The 22,525-nt window shown below is 38.5% G+C and overlaps 1 protein-coding gene across 1 annotated transcript in view; it reads right to left on the bottom strand.

Moving 5' to 3' along the window:
- Positions 1–22,525, bottom strand: part of LOC134601238 (tetratricopeptide repeat protein 24-like) — a 110,242-nt gene that overhangs the window by 24,749 nt on the left and 62,968 nt on the right. The window contains exon 8 of the mRNA XM_063445705.1: positions 10,642–10,767. Coding sequence (XP_063301775.1) covers positions 10,642–10,767 — 126 coding nt within the window. The remainder of the gene's footprint in view (positions 1–10,641; positions 10,768–22,525) is intronic.

The raw sequence follows: 22,525 nt of genomic DNA, 5'->3' as shown, positions 1-22,525 counted from the left end.
GCAGCAGTAGCCACACCTCCCCTGGATGTGATTTAGAAAGCTTCCTGAAGCACTTAATAGAAAAAAGAGATCTTAGCTTGAAACTTCCCTTAATGTGCAGTATGTTTAATTTAGAACTTCTTAGTTCCTGCTCTGTTTATTGCCATAGAGTCTGCAACACCCTCAAGTATGGTGGGTGTTCAATTTACAATAGATGAGAACATATAAGGTAAACACACTGTGCTGTTAGATTTGATTGAAAATTAAGCCTTTTTTCATGGAGGCAATGTGAGTCACAACCACGGGACCTATGGCTAGGACTACATAAACAAGCTTTGTCAAGCTCTGTCAGTGCCATGGCATATTAACACAGTAAATGCTTAGGCCTTCCATAGTTGGGCATTTATTTGGTGTGCCCATGGTCCATTCAGCCCTTAATACATCAGTCAAAAAGCTGTAACCATTATGCACCATAGGTACAATTAAAATCTAAGTAAAAGGACACAACAAAAATAATCCTTAAAAAGACAAAAACAAAAAGACAAAAGGTCCAGTGTGGCGGACTGCCTGGCACCCCATCTGAGTACCTCTACCAATTACTGCTTTCTAGTGCTTACCGAGTACCACAAGCACTGCATCAGACACCATAACCAGCGTTACAGCTTGGTTGGGGTCTCGCTGTCCTCCACCCACCCTGGACCTAAGACTGGGTTCCAGCTTTCAGTGGGTAGACCTCTCCTACTCCAGAGAGTATAGCAGGATAGCTCTTACAAGAGCTAGTGATTATAATCCAAGGGAGTATAGTGATTATAGCAATCCCCAGAGTGAATATAGCTGTTTCCTCTAAGCATGAAATGAGGCTCTATGTTCAGGGTGAAGGAGAATTGGTTTAATGGCAGCCACAACTGGTCTTATATGCAGGTCCCCATGCAAGGGGTTTACTATAACATATTCCAGGGACATTCCCCACTGGACCCGAGAAGGGACTATGGCAAAGTACACACTGTAATTACATTGGCTCTCAGGTCCAGGACACTCCCATCACAAAACAGGGTAATCCCTCCCCTGTGCCTTAGAGGTAATTACTTGAGTACACAAACATTCAGGGGTTCGGGATTTCCATGGAAGTCGTAATTTGGCTGACCGCACACGAGACTCCTGCCCAAAAGAGTTCCATGAAATCAGGCTGTGCAGTCGGTCTCTTTCGGGTATACTCAATACAGTAAAAATATTGAACACAGCGGTTCGTGGGTAGGCTCAGTCTATGACCCTTGTTCGGGAGCTTGCTCCCACCTAACCCCGTTCTTATCATACAAATCCAACTGAACATATGTAGAGATGGAAGTCCCAGAGGTGTTTGCGATGTTGAGTGTCTGATTATAGTTCCATGCACAGGTCGACAAAACACAGCGGCTAAAGATGTTCGCGGCTAAAGATGGACGCCGCCACATGTTCGCAAATACGAATGGTGACCACCCAGCTGATCACCAATTAAATTGTGGTTATACTTAAGTCAGGGAGGTTAATGGGCTGCACACTCCACTTGCAGATGGTCCGACTGTTCGGTAGTTTGTTCGGTATACGAACACAAACTCCTAATCCGTTCGGTAGGCTCTGTATATATAAGTCCAAAAGGCACTGGCCTTTAACCAAGGTTTATCACAGGGGCCCTAGTCCTGGGGCAGGAGGCTGGCAAGCGGGCTCCTCCAAAAACCCGGCGAGGTTCTGTTTGCCACATCCAGTATGAAGGATGGGCTAATAAGAATGGTAAGGAATATGTGCTTGGTAATTTAGCTTCCTGTTATGATGACATCACAAATCAATTCAGTCTTGCCATAGCTAGGGCGCACATTGCAGTTGAGTTAGAGATTTTTCCCGATCAGCTTTTTTTGCCTCAGTTACAAATGAAATTTAATTTGTGAAAAAGGACCACTCTTGGCACCATTACAACTTCAATGGAATAAAGTTGGTGCGAGGAGGTTCCAAGCATGATCGCTCTTCCCCTCCACTTCTGCTCCATGTCCAAGACCTCTATCAGGAAGTCCTGAACCGGGCACGACCAATAGGTTGAGAGTGTAATATGAAACCTATCATTAGCCTCCCATTGATTAAAAAAAAAAAAAAAAAGCAGATTTCATTTTTCTCCATAGTAAGGATTATATTCAGTGATAAATTATTTCCTTATAACCAATTTACTTAATATTCCTTTCTTATCCTCGTCTCTTGCTTTATCATCGTTTAGCATTGGTAAGTCTCTGCTACCTACTTCCTGTATCTGATCATCAGCAGTATTTACAATGGTGATATCATATGCATTTTCCAGTAATCAATTCATTACGATTTCACTTTGATTAGAAAATGAGTAATTGTTCGAACAATTTATCCTTAGTCTAATTAATTTGGCCAAGGAAATATCGTCAAGCCAAGTCTTCATATGATTAGTATTATGATCCACATAAAATGAATATCCACCTTTTTAACCCCTTAAGGACCGGCCTGTTTTTGCGATGTTTGTACGTTAAGGACCAGAGCAGTTTTAACACTTTTGTGGTGTTTGTATTTAGCTGTAATTTTCCGCTCTCTCATTTACGGTCCCCATACAAGTTATATATTGTTTTTTTCACGACAAGAAGGGCTTTCTTTACATACCATTATTTGTATTATGTCATATATTGTATTTAAAAAAAATATATATATATTGAAAAATTTAAAAAAAAAACATGTTTTTGGACTTTTACTTGAAAAATCTTTTACTTATCTACAAAAGCTAATGAAAAAAATTGCTAAATAGATTCAAAATTTTGTCCCGAGTTTAAAAACACCCAGTGTTTACATGCTTTGTTGCTTTTTTTTGCAAGTTATAGGCCTATAAATACAAGTAGGAAATTGCTGTTCCAATATATATATATTTTAAATGTATCAATAGTGACATTGTAACACCGTTATCTGTCATAAATCCCCGAAACACACCTAACATGTACATATTTTTTTTAAAGTAGACAACCCAGGGTATTCAAAATGGGGTATGTCCAGTCTTTTTTAGTAGCCACCTAGTCACAAACACTGGCCAAAGTTAGCATTTATATTTGTTTGTGTGTTAAAAATGCAAAAAACGCTAACTTTGGCCGGTGTTTGTGACTAAGTGGCTACTAAAAAAGACTGGACATACCCCATTTGCAATAACTTGGGTTGTCTTCTTTTGCAAATGGTATGCCATCATGGGGCTAATTCTCATTCCTTGGCTACCATACGCTCTCAAAGGCAACCTAACCAATCTGACAAATTTCAATAAAAAAAAAAATAAAATCAAGCCTTATATTTGACCCTGTAACTTTCACAAACACTATAAAACCTCTGGGGTACTGTTATACTCAGGAGACTTTGCTGAACACAAATATTAGTGTATCAGAACAGTAAAATATATCACAGCAATAATATCCTCAGTGAAAGAGCTGTTTGTGTGTGAAAAATGCAAAAAACTTCACTTTCACTGACAATATCATCGCTGTGATATGTTTTACTGTTTTGAAACACTAATATTTGTGTTCAGTGAAGTCTCCCGAGAAAAACAGTACCCCCATGTACAGGATTTAGGGTGTCATAGAAAGTTACAGGGTTAAACACAATGCTAGCAAATTAATTTATCTGGACTTTCGGCCTGGGTTGGCAGGCAGGTCCCTCAAATTGCAATCATTAAAATTACTTAATTAGATAAAAATATTACATAAATACGCACGTATAATTTTAATATATATACATATTTAGATATTTAACGTCTACGTGTATATTTATGAAATTATTTATGTAATTATGTATGTGGACATATGTATATTTCGTAATTATTTTTATTTATTTATTTATACATAGATATATATATCATTACATTCTAAGTGTATTTTGATATATATATATCAATATCAAAATACTGTTAGAATAAAATTGCATATATATATATATATTTTTTTTTAATTATTAAAAATTATTTTTATTTTTTGTTATTTATTTTTATTAACATATTATTTGTATTTTATAATAATATATATATATACCATATATATAGTTATCATATATATTGTATATATTCGTGTGTAATTTAAATATAAGTGTATTTTTATATTAATATATGTATGTATTAAGGCCGTTTGGCCTGTATTTGTGGGAGGGGCTTAAATTAATTCACTCCCTCATATAAGGGACACCCCTTACCTGACTCATATCGCTTGAGGTCAGCATCAGAATGACCTACGGAGGTGACAAATCCCCTACCCTGCTACAGCAAGGAAAGCAGAGTTATTCAAACTCCTCCATACATCAACGGACAACACGGAGGCAGGGGAAGGCCCAGCTACATCAACTCAGGTGACACCCAGGCTATACTAGCCTCACTCATAAACTCATGAGCCAAAAAATTTATGACAGACTGGCAATCTCGAGTTGGTCACCACAGCCCTCACAAGGCTGGGCCTCACGCTACTGTACAACCAGCACCAACCAAAACTCGGTTACCTGGTACAATCAGTTCTTATGACACACAAGACGTTAACCCTGCACGTATGATGTCAGCACATTGGGGAAGCAAGGCATATATATGTATGATGATGTATCTGTGGTGGTCAGATCCAGGGATTCCAGGTAAATCGGGAACTGACCATCCCTTGGTTGGGTTGGCAATTGGAATATGTAGAGATGTTTATTTTTGCAGGTACCCATACAGAAGGGATTTTGTCCCAAACAAATGGACGAGCGCTCTCAGGCTCCAGGTACCAGCACCTCTGAACTACCAGAGACCATTGATATGAGTAGTTGCATTGCATATAGACTGTTGCATATATGTTCAAATGGTTCAGGGCACATGACAAACCATGTGTCCCAATACAACTTACAAATAACGTACTCACCATCTGTACACACCAATGCATTTTCAACACTACTGACTCATCACCCTTCCAGACTTGTAGTAGATTTACTAAAGCTCTGGAGCTTCAAAGGGCTCCCATACAGGTATCATAAAAACACCTTCAAGGAATATAGCATGCCCTCACTTACAATCAGCACAACAAAACCATTGGCTGTAAACACACTCATAGCCAAGATTTGCAGAGGGGTCTTCCAATCTCCACCATTTACAGCAGGGCACCAAACACAAACACATTGGTATTGTCACAAGGAATCTTCCCTTAAACAAAGACTAACCATAGACCTATTTGCACCACAAACCTCCGCTACCCCAAGTCTCAACTCCCTCATACCCTCCGAGGAGTTTTCTTACTATACAACACCATTGATCTACCTTTACAGCTATCACTCAAGCATGGGTTGAAGCTTGGTTAAGTAAGACCAATATTATCAACGCAGTAAACGGCTACCATCTACCCTACACACTGGCACTTACATGGCATAAATTGGGCAATCCTTTCCCTGCTCAACTTTCGAGCTACAGATTAGCCTACTATCGATATTCGCATATACTCTGTGCTGGTTATGATAACATATCCAGAGGTCTTACAGTCATACACTATCTAGAAGACTTCTTGTTGATCAAAGATAACATATTTTTCACTAGAAGCCTCACGGCAGCTTAGTCTGGTTGACCACTTGGGCGTCCCAGTACCCCATAAGAAACAGAAGGCCAAGACACTATCATCACATTACTGGGCATATGACTTGAGTCGGCATCCATACACGCAAGTTACCACAAGACAAATAGGGAACATTCTCATCTACATCAATCACTACCTCCTGCTTAGTACTTACAACTGCAAGGAACTACAATCCCTACCAGGTTCCTTAATTTTGCCATGCCAATCATACCACAAGACCATGCTTTCACATCCAGAGTACTTTCCCCTTTTTTCCACACTTCCAACATGATGATCAGAGGATGTCCCTAGACACCTCAGCAACAGCAGACCTGCACATGGGGGGGAATTTCTTAACCACTTGTCATGGTAAAAGCATGTTCCTTCCAGGATTGTCTGACACTTCTCCAACCAGATGGTCAGACGCGGCGTCTACCACGGGTTTGGCAGCGATCTACCGGGAACGATTGCTTTGGAGCTGTTGGCCATGGCATCCAGGTTTGGAAATTTTTCCACCACCTCAGCCCCTTTGGGAGATCTACCCCATTGTAGCAGCTGCTGTGGCATAGGGTAAATCATGGTCAGGGTCATCAATCCGTTGTTACTCTGACAACTAGGCACATGTCATATCATCAACAATCGCCACTACTCATCCATAAGGTCATGATATTTTTGGGGAACTCACTATATATATGTATACATCCCTGCCGATAATTGTCTCATTTATATTCCAGGCATGTTCATCATACGCTTCCTACAGCCGCCCATACAGTCACGGCCACGCTTTCGTTCCAGAGACAAAATCATGGATTAGACATACTCATGCAGCATAGCATGCACTATCCCACCTAGCACTTTCGTCCCATACTTGTAGAACACATAACACAGCTTTTCACCTGGCTTAAAGAATCTCATTGGAACACGACATAGCTCAACCTGTGTCATAACATTTCTCCTAGGGTTTGCTTCTTTTTGCCACCTTAAACTTAAACTATCTCACACACCATTAATTTTATAGTTTACAGGCATTCAACAACACAGGATAACCTATGGCCAAAACTACCATAACTTCATGCTATCACACCAGACAAGAATATACTCAGAGGTTTTCAGGAATCCATTCTCCCACGTTCCTCTCAGAGATTACCAATAGCCATCCAACTTTTCATCCTTATCAGACCTATTAGATCTACAACCATTCAATTATACTACCAAGTCGGCCATTAACAGCCATGCACATTGCCTTTTATGCCTTTCTCAGGCCAGAGAATTCACTACCATCACCACCACTCAGACAGATCATTGTCTTCAACGATCCCACGTACGTAAACACATATTTCATTACCTATTGGCTCTACCACATTCCGAAACGAGTCAACACGGACCAACAGTAGAGATAACATACTATCCTACCCACAACAAATGGTGTTCACTTTCGGTCCTAGATTCCTACCTTCAAAATTCTTCCAGGAATTAAATACTGTAATGCATTTAAGGAAATGTCTGGTTAATTTGTATATATTTGTTGACTGTATTAAATCTTTGATTATTCATTTTTGCCCTCTTTATTTACAGGCCTACCGTATCGTCGGTCTCGGCACACCACAACCGACTTGCTCACTTTATACTATCCTACGCTTATGCTGGATCCTTACTCCATATACGGCTATTGCCCCTTACACAAGTATTAAGGCCGTTTGGCCTGTATTTGTGGGAGGGGCTTAAATTAATTCACTCCCCTATATAAGGGACACCCCTTACCTGACTCATATCGCTTGAGGTCAGCATCAGAATGACCCTCCCACCCACTCCTCATTTCAACACTTTCTTTTTTCTTTCCATTTACTTTACTTTCTTACTCCTTGGTGGGCCCTCTTTATTTACAGGCCTACCGTATCGTCGGTCTCGGCACACCACAACCGACTTGCTCACTTTATACTATCCTACGCTTATGCTGGATCCTTACTCCATATACGGCTATTGCCCCTTACACAAATATAAATATAAAAATACACTTAGTATGACATTATATATATGATATATATACATATATTATATATAGTAAAAACCAAAGATCTTTGGTTTTTACTATATATTGGGGCTGATGTGTGTTGTAGTCCTTGCTGCTTAAGCGCAGGACTTCTCTTTTTGTATATATATTATATATAGGTATATATAGATATAATACATGCATATATATATATCTTATATATATACACATATTATTATTTTTTTCACACTTATTACTTTATTTTAAAACTTTATTTGTGATTTTTCACTTGCAGGGAGACTGCCTGTCAGCACAGACAGTCCCCCTGCAGGCAGACACATGGACACCTATTGCGATCATGTGATCGAGTGATCACATGGCCGTGGGGTCCTGATCTGCCGAGGGGGGACTGCCCGGGCAGACAGGCAGTCCCCCTGGACCGGGAGGAGAGCTGATCGCCGCCGTGGGACCGACGGCGATCAGGTAAGTAGCCCCAGACCGTTATGACGGTTCAGGATCGTCAGCGGTCCAAATGCACGTCTTACCGCTGACGGTCCTGAACCGTCAGCGCTCCTGAAGGGGTTAAAGTGATGTTTAACCTATGATTTTGCTATCCACAATATTCAATTACGGATCTAAGACATATAAGGATATATCTCCAATAATAGTAAAAATATTTCATTGGTTATTTTTTAGTACTCTAAGTGGTATATGTAGCAAAACAGAATAGGGAGAGGATATTTTTCAGATCCTTACATATTTTTTAACCTCTTCAGTACATAAGCAATGACCAAAAAGGTTTATTTTGTGTTTTCAAAAATGTGGGAATGCATTTTTTGCTTTAGTATACATACATAGGTGATATAACACACACACGCACACACACAAAATTATTCAACACCTATTGAAAATCAGGTTTATTGTCAAAATTTACAATCTTTTAGCTGTTTGCAATGAACAAATCAAATTAAAGCAATTGAGATAGCTCAACGCAATGAATTCTCCAAGTGGTCTCCCCAAATTCAACTCAAAATGCAACGTATAATGACTTCTCTAGTTTCAAAATGATTCAACCCCCTAAACAGAATGCCTCACAACAGCACAAATATGCCAAACAGGTGTTGACTCAAGCAGGTTCGTTAGTTGCACCGGGTGTGCTTGAGCTGTGACACTTGAAATACCTGAACTGACTAGGGGGATTGTTGAGTGTCATGTTTAGCTGCATGTTAGAAATATGGCAAAGAATGATCCATAAAGTTAAGAGAAGAGATCTTCGTCCTTCGCAAACAAGTTAAAGGATACAAAAAGATAGTAAAGGCACTGAATGTTCCTAGAGACACAACTGGAAGCATAGTTCCAAGTTCAAAGTTGAAGGAGCAGTGGTTAAAGAAGGCAGATTGTGAAAACCCTTAAGTGACTGTAAATTAGCTGCAGCAAGACTTGGTGGCAACAGGCACTGAGGTTTCCGTTACACAACAAGGCGCATACTAAACACAGAAGGTTTCCATGCCAGGACTCCAAGACGTACACCACTACTGACCCAAAAGCAAAAGAAAAGATTGCCCCAATATGCTCAAAATCATATAAATAAGCCACAGAAATTTGAGGATTCTGTTCTGTGGAGCAATGAAACAAAACTGGAGCTTTTTGGCCCAATGGATCAGCGGTATTCCTGAAAGAAAAATGAAGCATACGCCTACAGTTAAGCATGTTGGTGGTGGCTCGGTGAATTCTGGGGTACTTTGCATTCTCTGGCACAGGAAACTTTAACTTATTCATTGAAGTACCAGGAAATCCTAGAAAAAATCATCATGCCATCTGTGAGGAAGCTGAATCTTGGGCGTTGGACCTTCCAACAAGACAGGGATCCCAAGCATACCTCAAATTCCACCAAGGCTTGGTTGCAGAAAAAAAAACATACAAATAAGTAGGATTAGGGTATATATGAGTGACAGCTCCAAGGTGATCACAATGATTAAGGTGATACAACCTTGATATAAGAACAGTATGGGTAACTTTGAATATCTAATGGGAAGGAGTCCTGGGAAATTCTACAGTAGCCATCACAGTCACCTGACTTGAATCCCATCTCTGGTGGGACTTGAATAAAGCTGGTGGAGCATGTAAACCCAAGAACATTACTGAACAGGAGGCCATTGCTCAAGAGTAATTGGCTTAGATGAGGGAACGCTGCCAGAAGCTGGTGTCTGGCTATGCATCTCACTTGCAGCAGTCATATCAGCAAAAGGGTTCTCTACTAAGTACCAAAGAAGCTTGCCATGTAGGGGTTGAATAGTTTTGAAACTAGAGGAGTCATTATAAGTTGCATTTTCAGTTGGATTTGGGGAAACCACTTGAAGCAATTGTTGTGTTACGCTATTTCGATTGCTTTTTATTTGATTTGTGTATTGCAAACAGCTGTAAGTCTGTACATTTTGACAATAAATCAGATTTTTTAACGGGGGTTGAAGCATTTTGATTACAACTATAGATATTATTGTTGTTTCTTAGAGACAGAATAAAATCTCCAACTTTTTTTTACAGAATTACTACTTACAGGTAAGAAAACAGTATTGTACTTTACATTATGATGAACTTCTAATCTATAATGCATGCCTCCCTGTGTGACACATGTTCTTTACACATATACTTTATTTCCCCATGCAATTATCCAGAAGCCAAATACGGCCATATTTTCATAGTTCTCATATTGTCATTTACCTCATATTTGTCATATTACCCGACTTTATATCACCACTTATGTAGTTGCATTGTCTCCATGTATTATTTGCTATTAATATATAGAAAAGCGTTCCAGTGCTTTGCTACAAACTAGTTCCTTGCGTCATAACCACTTCAGTAATTCAAGAGGTTATGGTGCTTCGTGTGTCCATTTAAAAATGCACGAAGTATGACACGAACAAATTTTCACTTGGAAACATCAAACTGCTTTGGTGGAACTGTTGGACAAACAAATCTCCTTTAGTGATTGGTGTGAAATATTCTACTGAAGACAATGATCCCATTGATTTCATCGATATGTATTATCTTATGATTTTTAAAAAATTGTTCAAGAAAACAAAGAATGTTTACCTTTTAGCACCGTACTTGTTGGCTTCAAATCGTCTATATGATCGCGTCTTTGGCTGCACCGTGTTTTGATGTTTGGATTCTTCCTGGTTCTCTGAAGTATCAGGAACAGTGGGACCATCTGTTACACTGTAGAAAACATATATAGTTTGATTACATGTGTACAGTTATAATATACAACCTTATTAACCTCTATAGCACTGAATCATTTTCATGAAAACAATTTATTTTAAACATGGGATGGCCAAACATAAAATTAGGACAATTTTGTTTTTTATAAGAGTGGATATTAAGAGATACAATGTGTAAACCCATGACAAACTGTTAAAATAACACCATTGACATGTGCTCCTTCCTGTGTGTACTCCTCAAACACCCCAAAACAACAAAAAACAACATATATCAGGAGGGACACTCGAAGAAGTGATACCACTCTCCAAAACCTAAGTGAATCACATGACTTACAGATAAATAGTTCATACAGATCACAATTAATGTACCTATAGAATATTGCAAGGATGCTGCACTGCAGAGCCTTGATTTCATAGTGCAGGTCAGACAGATGTACAGCAGGAATGTAACTTAGCTTCTCTTTAAAAATATATAGGACATCAAAAAAGCTCAGAGCATTAAACTGTATATTAACTTTTTTAGTTGCACCATTACTGCTTAAAAAGCAGTGCAGTAGGAACTATGGGCTATGCATGCTGATGACAGATGTGCTTTTTTGCACAGAATTAACATTAGGCAGCTCGGAACAGAGTTAAAAAAATTTAGTGTATGCACATGAATGCATTTTTTGTAATATATAGCAACTGTGACAAAGAACAGATGTAAAATTTGGTCTTGAGTGGAAATGCAAGAGATGGTCATGGCGTTCTTCTAATATATTTAGCGTAGGAACATCATTCCCGTACTTCTGAGTTAAATTTTCAGCTATTAGGTTGTGAAGCACCTGTTTCTCTATATCTTACAGACAATAAAACTCACCATAGGCAGGAGGTGTCATGGCAGGCAAACTGAGGTTACGGCGGCACTGAGGCTGGAGGCACCAGCAGTCATAGCACATTTGACAGATTGTGAGCTGACCCACCATTCCACTGGCCAAGAGACTATGTTTCTGCCTGTGCAGAGTGATTCCTTAATAGCACAAATTATTTTCAGCTGGTACAAACGAATCAATTAGTTTATTCTATGCCCGATCTAATCAATCTGTTCAGATTTGACTGCAGAGTCTTAATGAATAAGACTGTACAGGCAAATCCCAGAAAGATCTGTTCATTCTGGTGCAGGTTAAAAGGAATTTGATTTGTTTGTAAAAGCTGAAAATAAATTGTGCACAAATCTAATAGCCGTTCCAATTCAAATCAATTCCAGGTGGAGGATAACTTCCAGACTGGAAGTGACAGCAGTTAATTAAGAAGGTGGACATCTTTGTGGACATCACACACTTGTTTTAAGCACGTGAACTCTGTGTAAAATGGTCCCAAATTGATTATGGGTATTTGCAGGGATTCTTGTAAGATTTTTGAGAAGACAGACTCAAGTAATTCCAGCAGTATGTAAACATTAGGACTTTATGTGAACATGATGTCCAGATTCTGACTGCTAAAAGCAGGCTTCACATTTCAAAAGAAATTGCAAGCTATTGTTTCACAGTGCATATATATCCAACTATGTGCCTAGAGCCTCCTACTTTGTCACCCTTGGACGGTCTTCTACATACTGGGCCTTGTAGGCAGTTGTGTATTTTGGATCTGTGCTGCCCTAGGAATGACGGAACTCGGCACCCCCTAATTTACATTTGCTGTCAATGCCACACCTCTTCCTGTTAAAGACTAGCACACACTTTGACTGACAGACACACACTCTTGATACACTGACATACACATACACTGATTTGATACAATCTGACAGACACACACTGTCCCGAACGCACCCTACTCCAAGAGTGTGCGTGACGTAGTTGTGGTGGTGAAAGGGTTAAAGTACACTATTTGTCTGCACTAGACCGTAAATAATGACAAAATCCCCCTTTTAACACCACCCACACTTAAACATAATAATATAACTATTACTATCTTAACGCTGCCACCACCAAGACAATTTATAAATGGGGTGCCTTGGTCCCCCAGGTAAATCAACAATAAAAACCCACCAAATATTACTTAGCACAATATCTATGTAATTACAAAAATACTAACTAGTCTCTTCAGGTAACGTGATTCTTAACCAGACAAAGGTAGAACTTAATAAATGAATGTTTATTATGAGCAAAAATAGTCACAGTGCATATAACAATATATAATAAACAAATTATTTACACCAACAGCATTTAAAAACAAAAAGGATAAAATAACAGAAGTCCTAATTACTCACTTAGGTTTTCAAAGTACAACTTCTGTCCAGGGGCATGATGGTGACTCACTCAAAATTAGATCTTGGCCCCAAGCAAGTACACTACTACCCTTCAGGATCACAGGAGATATACCCTGTGGATTATCACACCTCACCCAGGGGCGTACCTATAGTGATTCTAAGTGACCACCTCCTTTGTTCCAGAAACAACAAGCCAAATATAAACTTTTGGTTTTATCTCCTCTATTGTACTTGCCACAGAAATAATAATTGCCTCTATGAATTTGTTATTGTTTTCCCATTCCATAGACATGTTGCACGCCCCGCCCACGATCCAATAGGACAGACATCACAACTCCTGCCACACGGTTTAAGTTGTGCAACTCATGTTTAGGCTTAATTAAGAGATTGGGCTTGTCCCATTCCAAATATAATAAAAATGAGGCTTTATTATTATTCTGTGGGGTAAATATGAATGTTTTTGTCCTTCCTTTGGATATGAAACTGGAACAAAGCTAATGGCATGTACATATCAAAGAGATTTACTCATCACTTACAAGGTACATGCCAAATGGATGAAGAGACATTCAGACTTTTTCCAAGTGTAGAACTAGAACCTCACACCTTGCAGAGCCTTAATTACTTCCCGTCCATATAGTAAACTCCTTTTCACATTCCTATGCCATTCATACTACCCCTTCTGTCATCTGACCTCTGTGGGGGTTCCAGCTTCAAAAGATGTAACCCCTGTTGACCTCAGCAATAGCATCTCTGTAATTTGTGCCACAAATTACATTAAAGGATAATATTTCACAGTGTAATAATAAATTATGCACCCTTGCCGTGACACACACAATCACAGACATACACGCACACACTCACTGACACACACACACACAATGACGCAGACACACACACACACTCGCTGACACCCACCCACAGACACACACATTGGCAGGTATACACAATCACTCATACACACATACACACATTCACTGACAGACGCACACCGACAGACACACATGCTTCCTCAGACACACAGGCTCCCTCACAGACACACAAAAAAGAGAATTGACTCCTTATTTAAAGGAGACCCTCCCCTCACAGACAGTTCATTAAATAAAAAAATTGTTCAATTAGAACACCTATTAGAAAAAGAAACTCGTAAGTGGTGGGAAATATCTTCCTTGGAACAATATTTGGCTTCAAATATTATACCTCGAGGACTGAGGGTTTTAAAAGTTCCAGCTTTTGGTTTAGAAGATCAATTATTGTTAAGTGAATGGCATCAAGCTAGTGATGAATGCTCTAGAAAATACATGATTAGCTTGATAGAATATCAAAAAAGATCCCTCACTACATTAGAGGAAGATATTAAGACACTGGAAAATGATATTTCCAACTGTAAGGAACCAAAAGCTGTAGAAAATAATTATAATATTTTAAAAGAAAAAAAGTCTACAAAGTCTACAAAATATAAAAGAGACCAAGATGATTACCAGAAAGGGAATCAAAGAAATTGGTCTAAATTTAATCCCCAGTCTAATCGACAAGATCATTTTAATAAAAAGAAACAACAATTTAGAGTCCGTAATCCATCAGGTCCAAATTCTAATTATAGAATAGGACACAAATCTTCCAATTCTAATTCCTTCAATCGTAAACATTATGCTGCTTCCAATTCCAATTCTAACTCCAATCTTGGAGAACATTCCAATTTTAATTCTAATTCTAATTCATATTCAAATTCTAATTCATATTCAAATTCTAATTCATATTCAAATTCTAATTCATATTCAAAATCTGTCTCTAAAAAACATAGTCCGCCTTGTTCTTCTAGTAATTCCTTTTCTAGAAATGATAATCAAGAGATTTTTTTAGACAAGGGGCGAGACCAAAGGTCAGATCGAAATTATATACTTCCAACCCACAACAGATTTCAAACATTAAGATCTCCAATAAAAAAAAGACCTCACTCAGAGGTAGAGGAGGATCAGAGTACATCAGTACATCTTCCATACAGACAGAACTAAATAAAACCGAAGGTATTTTTAATCTGTCACAGGTTAATTTCACACCAGATGAATTATCACTCCTTAGGAAGGGATTGAAGTTTGCTCCTGCATCCAACTTGAATTCCTTTAATTTATATCTTGATAACCAGAAATTTCTTAAAAAACTAACCATTAAAAGATTCTTTCACAATAAGGATATTGATAACACACAGATGATTTTACCAACAAAGTTTGACACACAAGAAGAACTGATAGACGATCCAGAGTCTAGAGGAAAGATCACACACACCCCTTTCAAGCCAAAGTCACATTTTTACCCCTGGTCCGCCAAAAGTAAATATTTAGACATCTTTAATGAATTAGTTCAAGCAGATCTAGACAAATTAAATGACCTTAAATACCATCCCAATTTAAACTAAAAAGAAAGATCAGCTTTAAAGACTCTTATTGAGAATCCTAATATAGTAATTAAAGAGGCGGACAAAGGGGGAGGTACAGTCATTATGGACAGATCCTATTACATGGAGGAGGCTTATAATATTCTTTATGACCAAAATACATATGAGATTCTATCATGCAATCCCACTCCCATGTTTCTGCAAGCTTTGAGGGAACTTCTTGATCTGGGCTTAGAAAAAGGGATTTTAAATAAAAAGGAGTATGATTTTATTTTTAACCCTAAATGCAAAACTGCTACCTTTTATTTTTTGCCCAAGATTCATAAAAACCTCCAAAAACCTCCTGGCCGCCCTATAGTGAGTGGTATTTCCTCTTTGTCATGTAATTTGTCCGAGTATATTGACTTTTTCCTCCAACCTTATGTCTCATTGAGTGATTCTTATATTGGGGATACCAGCACATTTTGCAAGATATTAACAATATGCCATGGAAGTCCACATATATTTTGGCTACGGACGATATTACTGCCCTTTATTCGAATATCCCACATGATAAGGGCACTTCCGCTATACAGGACACACTTGAACATCATAAATTTCTTCCATTGACTCAAATTGAATTTCTGATGCAATGTATCACATTCGTATTAACCAAGAATTTTTTTTGGTTTAGTGGCCAATATTTTTTGCAGAAGTGTGGCGTCGCCATGGGTACCAAATTTGCCCCCAGTTTCGCCAATATATACGTTTCCCATTGGGAACAGCGTTGTATTCGGCTGGGTGCCCATTCTGGGGGCAGTTTGGTCCTATGGTGACGCTACATAGATGATGTGTTGTTGGTATGGGAGGGTTCTGCTGCAAGTCTGGAAGTATTTTTTGAATTTGTCAATTCTAATAATTATAATCTTAAATTTACTTACAATATCAGCCCAACCTCACTGGATTTCTTGGATCTTTCCATTTATATAGAAAACAACCAACTTAAAACTAAAACATTCTTCAAACCAACAGATTGTAATACTGCTATAGATCTGTCTAGTGCTCATCACCTTCCCTGGCTTTCAAATATACCAAGAAGCCAATTAATTCGTCTTAGACGAAATTGCTCAGACGATACAACTTTTTTACAACAAGCTCAGATAATCAAGGTACGATATTTGGAAAAAGGTTATGATCAAGTTCAAATTGATTCTGATATACAAAATGTATTGGACACTGATAGAACACAATTTTTGATAAATAAAAATAAAAACAAAAAGCGATTTGATAATGGCTCAGAATCTCAGAAGAGCGATTTTCAATTCGCTTTTATAACCCAGTATAATCCGCATGCCAAAAAGATTCAAAAAATTCTAAACAAATATTGGTATATCTTGCAGAGAGACAGTGTACTTAAGGAGATCATTCCAAATAGACCCAAGATTATCTACAAACGAGCATCTAATCTTAAAAACAAACTGGCCCCTAGTCTTCTCCCTATACATCCTGTACCCACCCCCAGTAGCTCTTTTCTCCAACCTCTAAAGGGCTTTTACTGTTGTGGCCACTGTTCCACATGCAAATACCAAAAAAGGAAAATAACTAGCTTTATGAGTACTCAAACTAAGAAAACTTATGTAATTAAGAAACATATTCAATGTTCCACCACTTTTGTCATTTATTTACTTCAATGTGGATGTGGAGCCCAATATGTAGGCCGCACCACTAGAAAACTCCATATTAGACTTTTGGAGCACTTTAATAATATCAAAAAAAGTAAATTGGATCATAGCGTGTCAAAACACTGCAGTACCTGCCCCCCTTTTTCAGTGGGAACAATTACAAGTGTTTGGTATAGAACACATTACATTAGGATGTAGAGGAGGAGACAAACTTCAAGAATTAATTCGCCAGGAAGCGTTCTGGATTTACACCCTTAAAACATTACATTATGGCCTTAATGCTGAAATAGACCTGCCAGGTCTGATTTAATTAGATACAGATATTATTGATTTATTATTCAGTGTATTCCCTTTTTTCTCTCATCTTATGTATTTTTATACTCTTATCCTTATATATTGTTTTCTTATTATTACCATTTATTTTTAATTCATATCAATGGGCTTTTTGGCTGGTTAACCCTGTTTTATACTACAGTTTAAAATATCCATATAATAACTTTAAGAATATGGTTGTCATTTGTATTATTATCTATCTTGACTGGGTTATTCTGTATTTTGAACTATGTTGTTTTAGGAGTATTTCATCTGGTATATATACCAATATAGTGACTGGCATTGTGATATTCATTGGGATTTCTATACTCAATATGTTTGTCCATCTGCTTATCTAATTTTATGTATTCCATTCTGCAATTATTATATAGCTTTATATTAATTTAATTCCGCGGCGATATTTCGCCGTTTTCCGTTTGTTTTTATTCTTGTCTAATCTCTTTGGCGACATTTCGCCTGTTGTATATACACTTCTCTCTATCATTTAGATTTCCATGCATGCGCATTGAGGCGCTGGTTCTTTACACACGTTTAGAACTCTTTCCTCGATCACACATGCGCAATTCAGACGGATGGACGTCATAGGAAGTACAATTTTGCGTTCCAGTGTGGAACACACGCTGCCGGTGAACGGCATTAAGGAAGATTGAATTGGATATAAAAGTTCTTACACATTCGAATCAACCCATATCCCTGAAGAAGTCCTCCATTTATCACGGACGAAACGCGTTGGATATTGAACTTTTTCGGACTGTTTCTTGCTTTTATTTGTTTTAAGTTCATTTATTGTTCCTGTACTCTGCTGCTCCAATTGGATCTGTGCCTGGTATTTTCTACTCTGCCTTCCAGTTCCACTGAGAGTGGAGACATGCTTACCACTACTTTATGTCTGTAAGTGTAACCAATAAATTTCCTTTTGATATTTTTATACATACTTCACCATGTATGGCTATTTTTTTCCCATTTCTTTGAAGACATTTTGATATTTGGATCTACTATCAAGTCCAATACTACATATACCCCAGGGGGGTGAGAGGCCTGATTCACACTTTTGTTTGTGAGTGCATTACTTACTCCATATTTTATTATTATATTCCTACTGTGTTACGCTATGATATACACTTTTTATCATTTCAGATTTTATTGCATTCTTATATAGAATATTCCAATTTTGGATATATTCCTCAGGTTGTATCCTAATTTTTTGTGAAGGTGGTTTCCACTTTATTGCTTCTTGTTTTCTACTTTTGGTGTTAGTGAGGTTCACCTGGAACCACTTTCAATATAGCAGTTCTATTGCTTGTGGTTAGTGGGTATACTACTGTTTTGTCCCTCACAGGCACACACTGACAGACATACACAGACTCACAGACACACTCATAGACAGACACACACACAGGTGCCCTCACAGACATACACTCACAGACACACACTGACAGACACTCACAATCACTCAGACACAAACACACATTCACTCACAGATACACTGACAGACACACACAGTCACTCAGACACACAGGCTCCCCCACAGACACACACTGACAGACACACACACTCTAACTCACAGACACAAACAGACACACACACTCTAACTCACAGACACAAACAATCACTCAGACACACACTGACAGACATACACACATTTACTGACAGACACACACACACACACACACTAACAGATATACACACACAGACACACTGACAGACATACACACACTCACTTCCCCCAACACCCTTTGGGAGAGAGGGTGGATTTTGTTACCTGGGGTCCAGTGGGGCTGCTGGCCGGGCTATTTGGGCAGAGGCAGGCGTGCAGGCAGGTGGCGAGGGAGTGCTATTTTGTGAGCTCTCCCAGGTCAGCTTCCTCACGTGCCACAGAGTGATGCCAGGAGCCGGAATGTGATGCCCGTCTGGAACTCAACTAGCCACCTTCCCCGAGGCTTACAAGGTACTTGTCTGGGCATTTGGGGGTGGTGTTTTTTGCCGTCCCCTGGAAAGGTAAATGCCTTGTTTGCCTCGGGGCAAATACAACGCTGTTTGTAGGTTCTTGTATAGGGTAGGAGGGGTGGATGTCATTTTCAGTCCCTCTGCATAACTGATCAATATGATAATATAAGATGAAATATGTTTTACCTGCTAGTGAGGACCAGCACCATTGTGAGTGACTGAGATCATCAATTCTAACGATGTCAGACAAGGGGCGGGTTGGGGCGGAGCCAGCACCAGCAAAAATAAGGAAAGTTCTTACTATATTTAGGGAGGCAATGGGGTGCCAGCGGTGCTATATAGTGTTTTTAACTTAACACTATAGGGTCAGGAATACATGCTTGTGTCCATATTGAACAGTGCTGCAGAATGTTCTATGTTGTATATAAATAATTGTAATAATTACTGCTGTAACTAGAACACTTTACATATACTCACCTTACAGGGTTATTTACCAAAGTGAGAAGTCTGTGTCACTTTAAAACAAATTTTAAACTTAAGGCCAAAGTAGCCGAACTGGAAGCAAACTGACTTAGAGAATGTTTCCAGTTCATCTATTTATACCTTGAATTTGCAGGGTTGCTCACTAAAGTGAAACGTCAACGCGGATATAAAGAGAATTTCAAATTTACGGCCAAAGCAGCCGAACCACAAGCATTTCTGACTCAGAGAATTCTCACAGTTCAGTTATTTTGACCTTAAATTTCAAATTCACTATGATGAATTCACCTTGTAATCTCAATTTCAAACATTTGTGCTCACGATTATTTTATAGCAAGGAGAAAATGCTCTATTTTTTTTAGAACATGGGGACAGAAAAATGTTCTGCTTCTAAAACTAATATGCAAACAGTTTGCGTTTGCTATTTCTGTCCTTTTATTTAACATGTTTTGGAAAAAATGGCCCTCGTATTTTGGACCGATTACACAGACAGACTGAGAATCATCACTGTAAAGATTACTTGATGACTCATGCCGCTTACTCACGAAATCAGTATGCTTACCGGTGGAAAAGTGGTAATACATTCAAACATATAGCCCTTAAATGCCTAATCTCTAATGAACACACAGCTTATTTGTTCAGCAGTTATATACAGTATATAGACAGGTACATTGGGGATAGGAGCTCATGCATATTTTTATTGCAGACGGTTAGACCATATGAGATCATTATTCATATTACTCACTGCCATGACATGGAGAACATTTACAGGAATGCTAGTATAAAGAATCCTGAGAACAAGTGGATAGAGTGTAATAAAGATAAAAAAAAACATTAGCAAACTGAAATATGTAGTTTATGCACATTTTAGCGATAGGCTTATTTGATATAATCACTGGGCAATGAAATAATTGATTTTATGTTTTTTTACATTTGTAAAGGAGGGACACGGAAGAGATTTTTTCCAGTCAAATAAAATCATCTATTTATACTTTTTTTTTATTTTATTTTTTTAGCAGCTCCAATTTAAATAAATACGGGAGGCAATTTATTATTTATGTTGTATAATCTCAGAATAAGTGTTTTCAGAGAGAAGATACCTGTTCACTTTTTTGTTTTATTGCCCTCAAATGGTCTAAAGGATGAGCAACTCAACTCAGATCCTTGTGGTTGCCAGGATCCACCTATAGTTTCAGAAACAATGGTACCATCTTTTAAACTGTAGGATACAATGGGTTTGAATGTGAGTTGGCATTTGTATTGCTGGGTGGCTCTGCTCTCCAGATGCTATACATGTTTAAGTTATATGTTATAAGTGATTTCTTCATGTTGGTTAAAGACAAGCTAAGAAGAAATATTCTGCTGAAACACAATATATTAGCCCAATATATTAATACATGATATTGATGATAGTTCTCTTTACATGCCCATCACCTACACAGTTTTCTTTTCCTTACGACTATTTTTGTGTGTGCAAATTTTCCATCTATGACAGCATCTAACTCTAAAGGGAATATATTAAAACGTAACTTTTGGTATTTTGTCGCATATGTTATTGCATCCATTCGCAACTATGTGAGCATTATCAACAATCAAACTATCTGACCCCTGATCAATCGGGTTTTCGCCCAAATCACTCCACTACAACTGCTCTCTTAAAAGTTTGCAATGACATCCAAACTGGCATGGAAGACACAGTAGACCACGACATTCTACTGCACAAACTCAAAAACTCAGGTATTGGTGATTGTTTGCTAACCTGGTTTTGATAATATGTATCGGATCGCTCACAATATGTGTCCATTTCTGACAGCGACTCCCTCCCTCTCCCAGTCACGTGTGGTGCCCAAGGTTCCATTCTCAGCCCCCTACTATTTACATTATTTATAAGTGATCTGCCTAATGTCTGCAAATCCTCAACTGTACACATGTACGCAGACAACACAGTAATCTATGCAGGCAAATCTGATCTACCGTAGCTCACACTGACCGCAGTCCACTCTTTCAAATACTTGGGTATGTTGTTAGGCCCCAATCTATCTTTTGACCTCCACAAAGAAAAACTTGCATCTAAACTTAATCCAAAACTAGGTGCCCTGTACAGAAACAAATCCTGCCTAAGCCCTACCAGCAAATGCGGATGCCAAACATTGATTTTGGGGATGCAGTATATGCACCTGCACTGCAATCCCACCATAATAAACTCAATACATTGTATAACTCGTTCTGCCGATTTGTGCTACAATGTAATTACAGGACCCACCATTGTGACATGCTAAAAGAACTAAACTGGCTGTCGCTGGAATCCAGACGCACCCTTCATCTTCCCAGCCTTGTGTTTAAGAGCTTTTCTGGGAAACTCCCACCCTACCTGAGCAGAATGCTCTCCACAGCTTTTCCCACCTACTATAGCCTCTGATCCAGTACCAGCACTTTATTTACTCTACCTCAATACAAAAAGAAAGCAGCCCGATCCTCAATTTCCTACAGAGCGCCACAATTTTGGAACGACCTCCCGCACACTTTCAAATCTTCCCCAAGCCTAAAGTCCTTTAAGAGCTCCCTCTCTACATACCTCAAAACAGAATGCACCTGTCATGGTTGATTATATATTTCCTACCTGTTCTATGTTAAATTTTGTATATATTGTGTATTAATATTGTTTTTGTATTGTATTGTACCATAATGTATCAAT

Source organism: Pelobates fuscus, chromosome 3, assembly GCF_036172605.1.
Source record: "Pelobates fuscus isolate aPelFus1 chromosome 3, aPelFus1.pri, whole genome shotgun sequence".
NCBI lineage: Eukaryota > Metazoa > Chordata > Amphibia > Anura > Pelobatidae > Pelobates > Pelobates fuscus.
The sequence above is the reverse complement of the archived record's forward strand: the minus strand, read 5'-3'. Positions and strand labels throughout refer to the sequence as shown.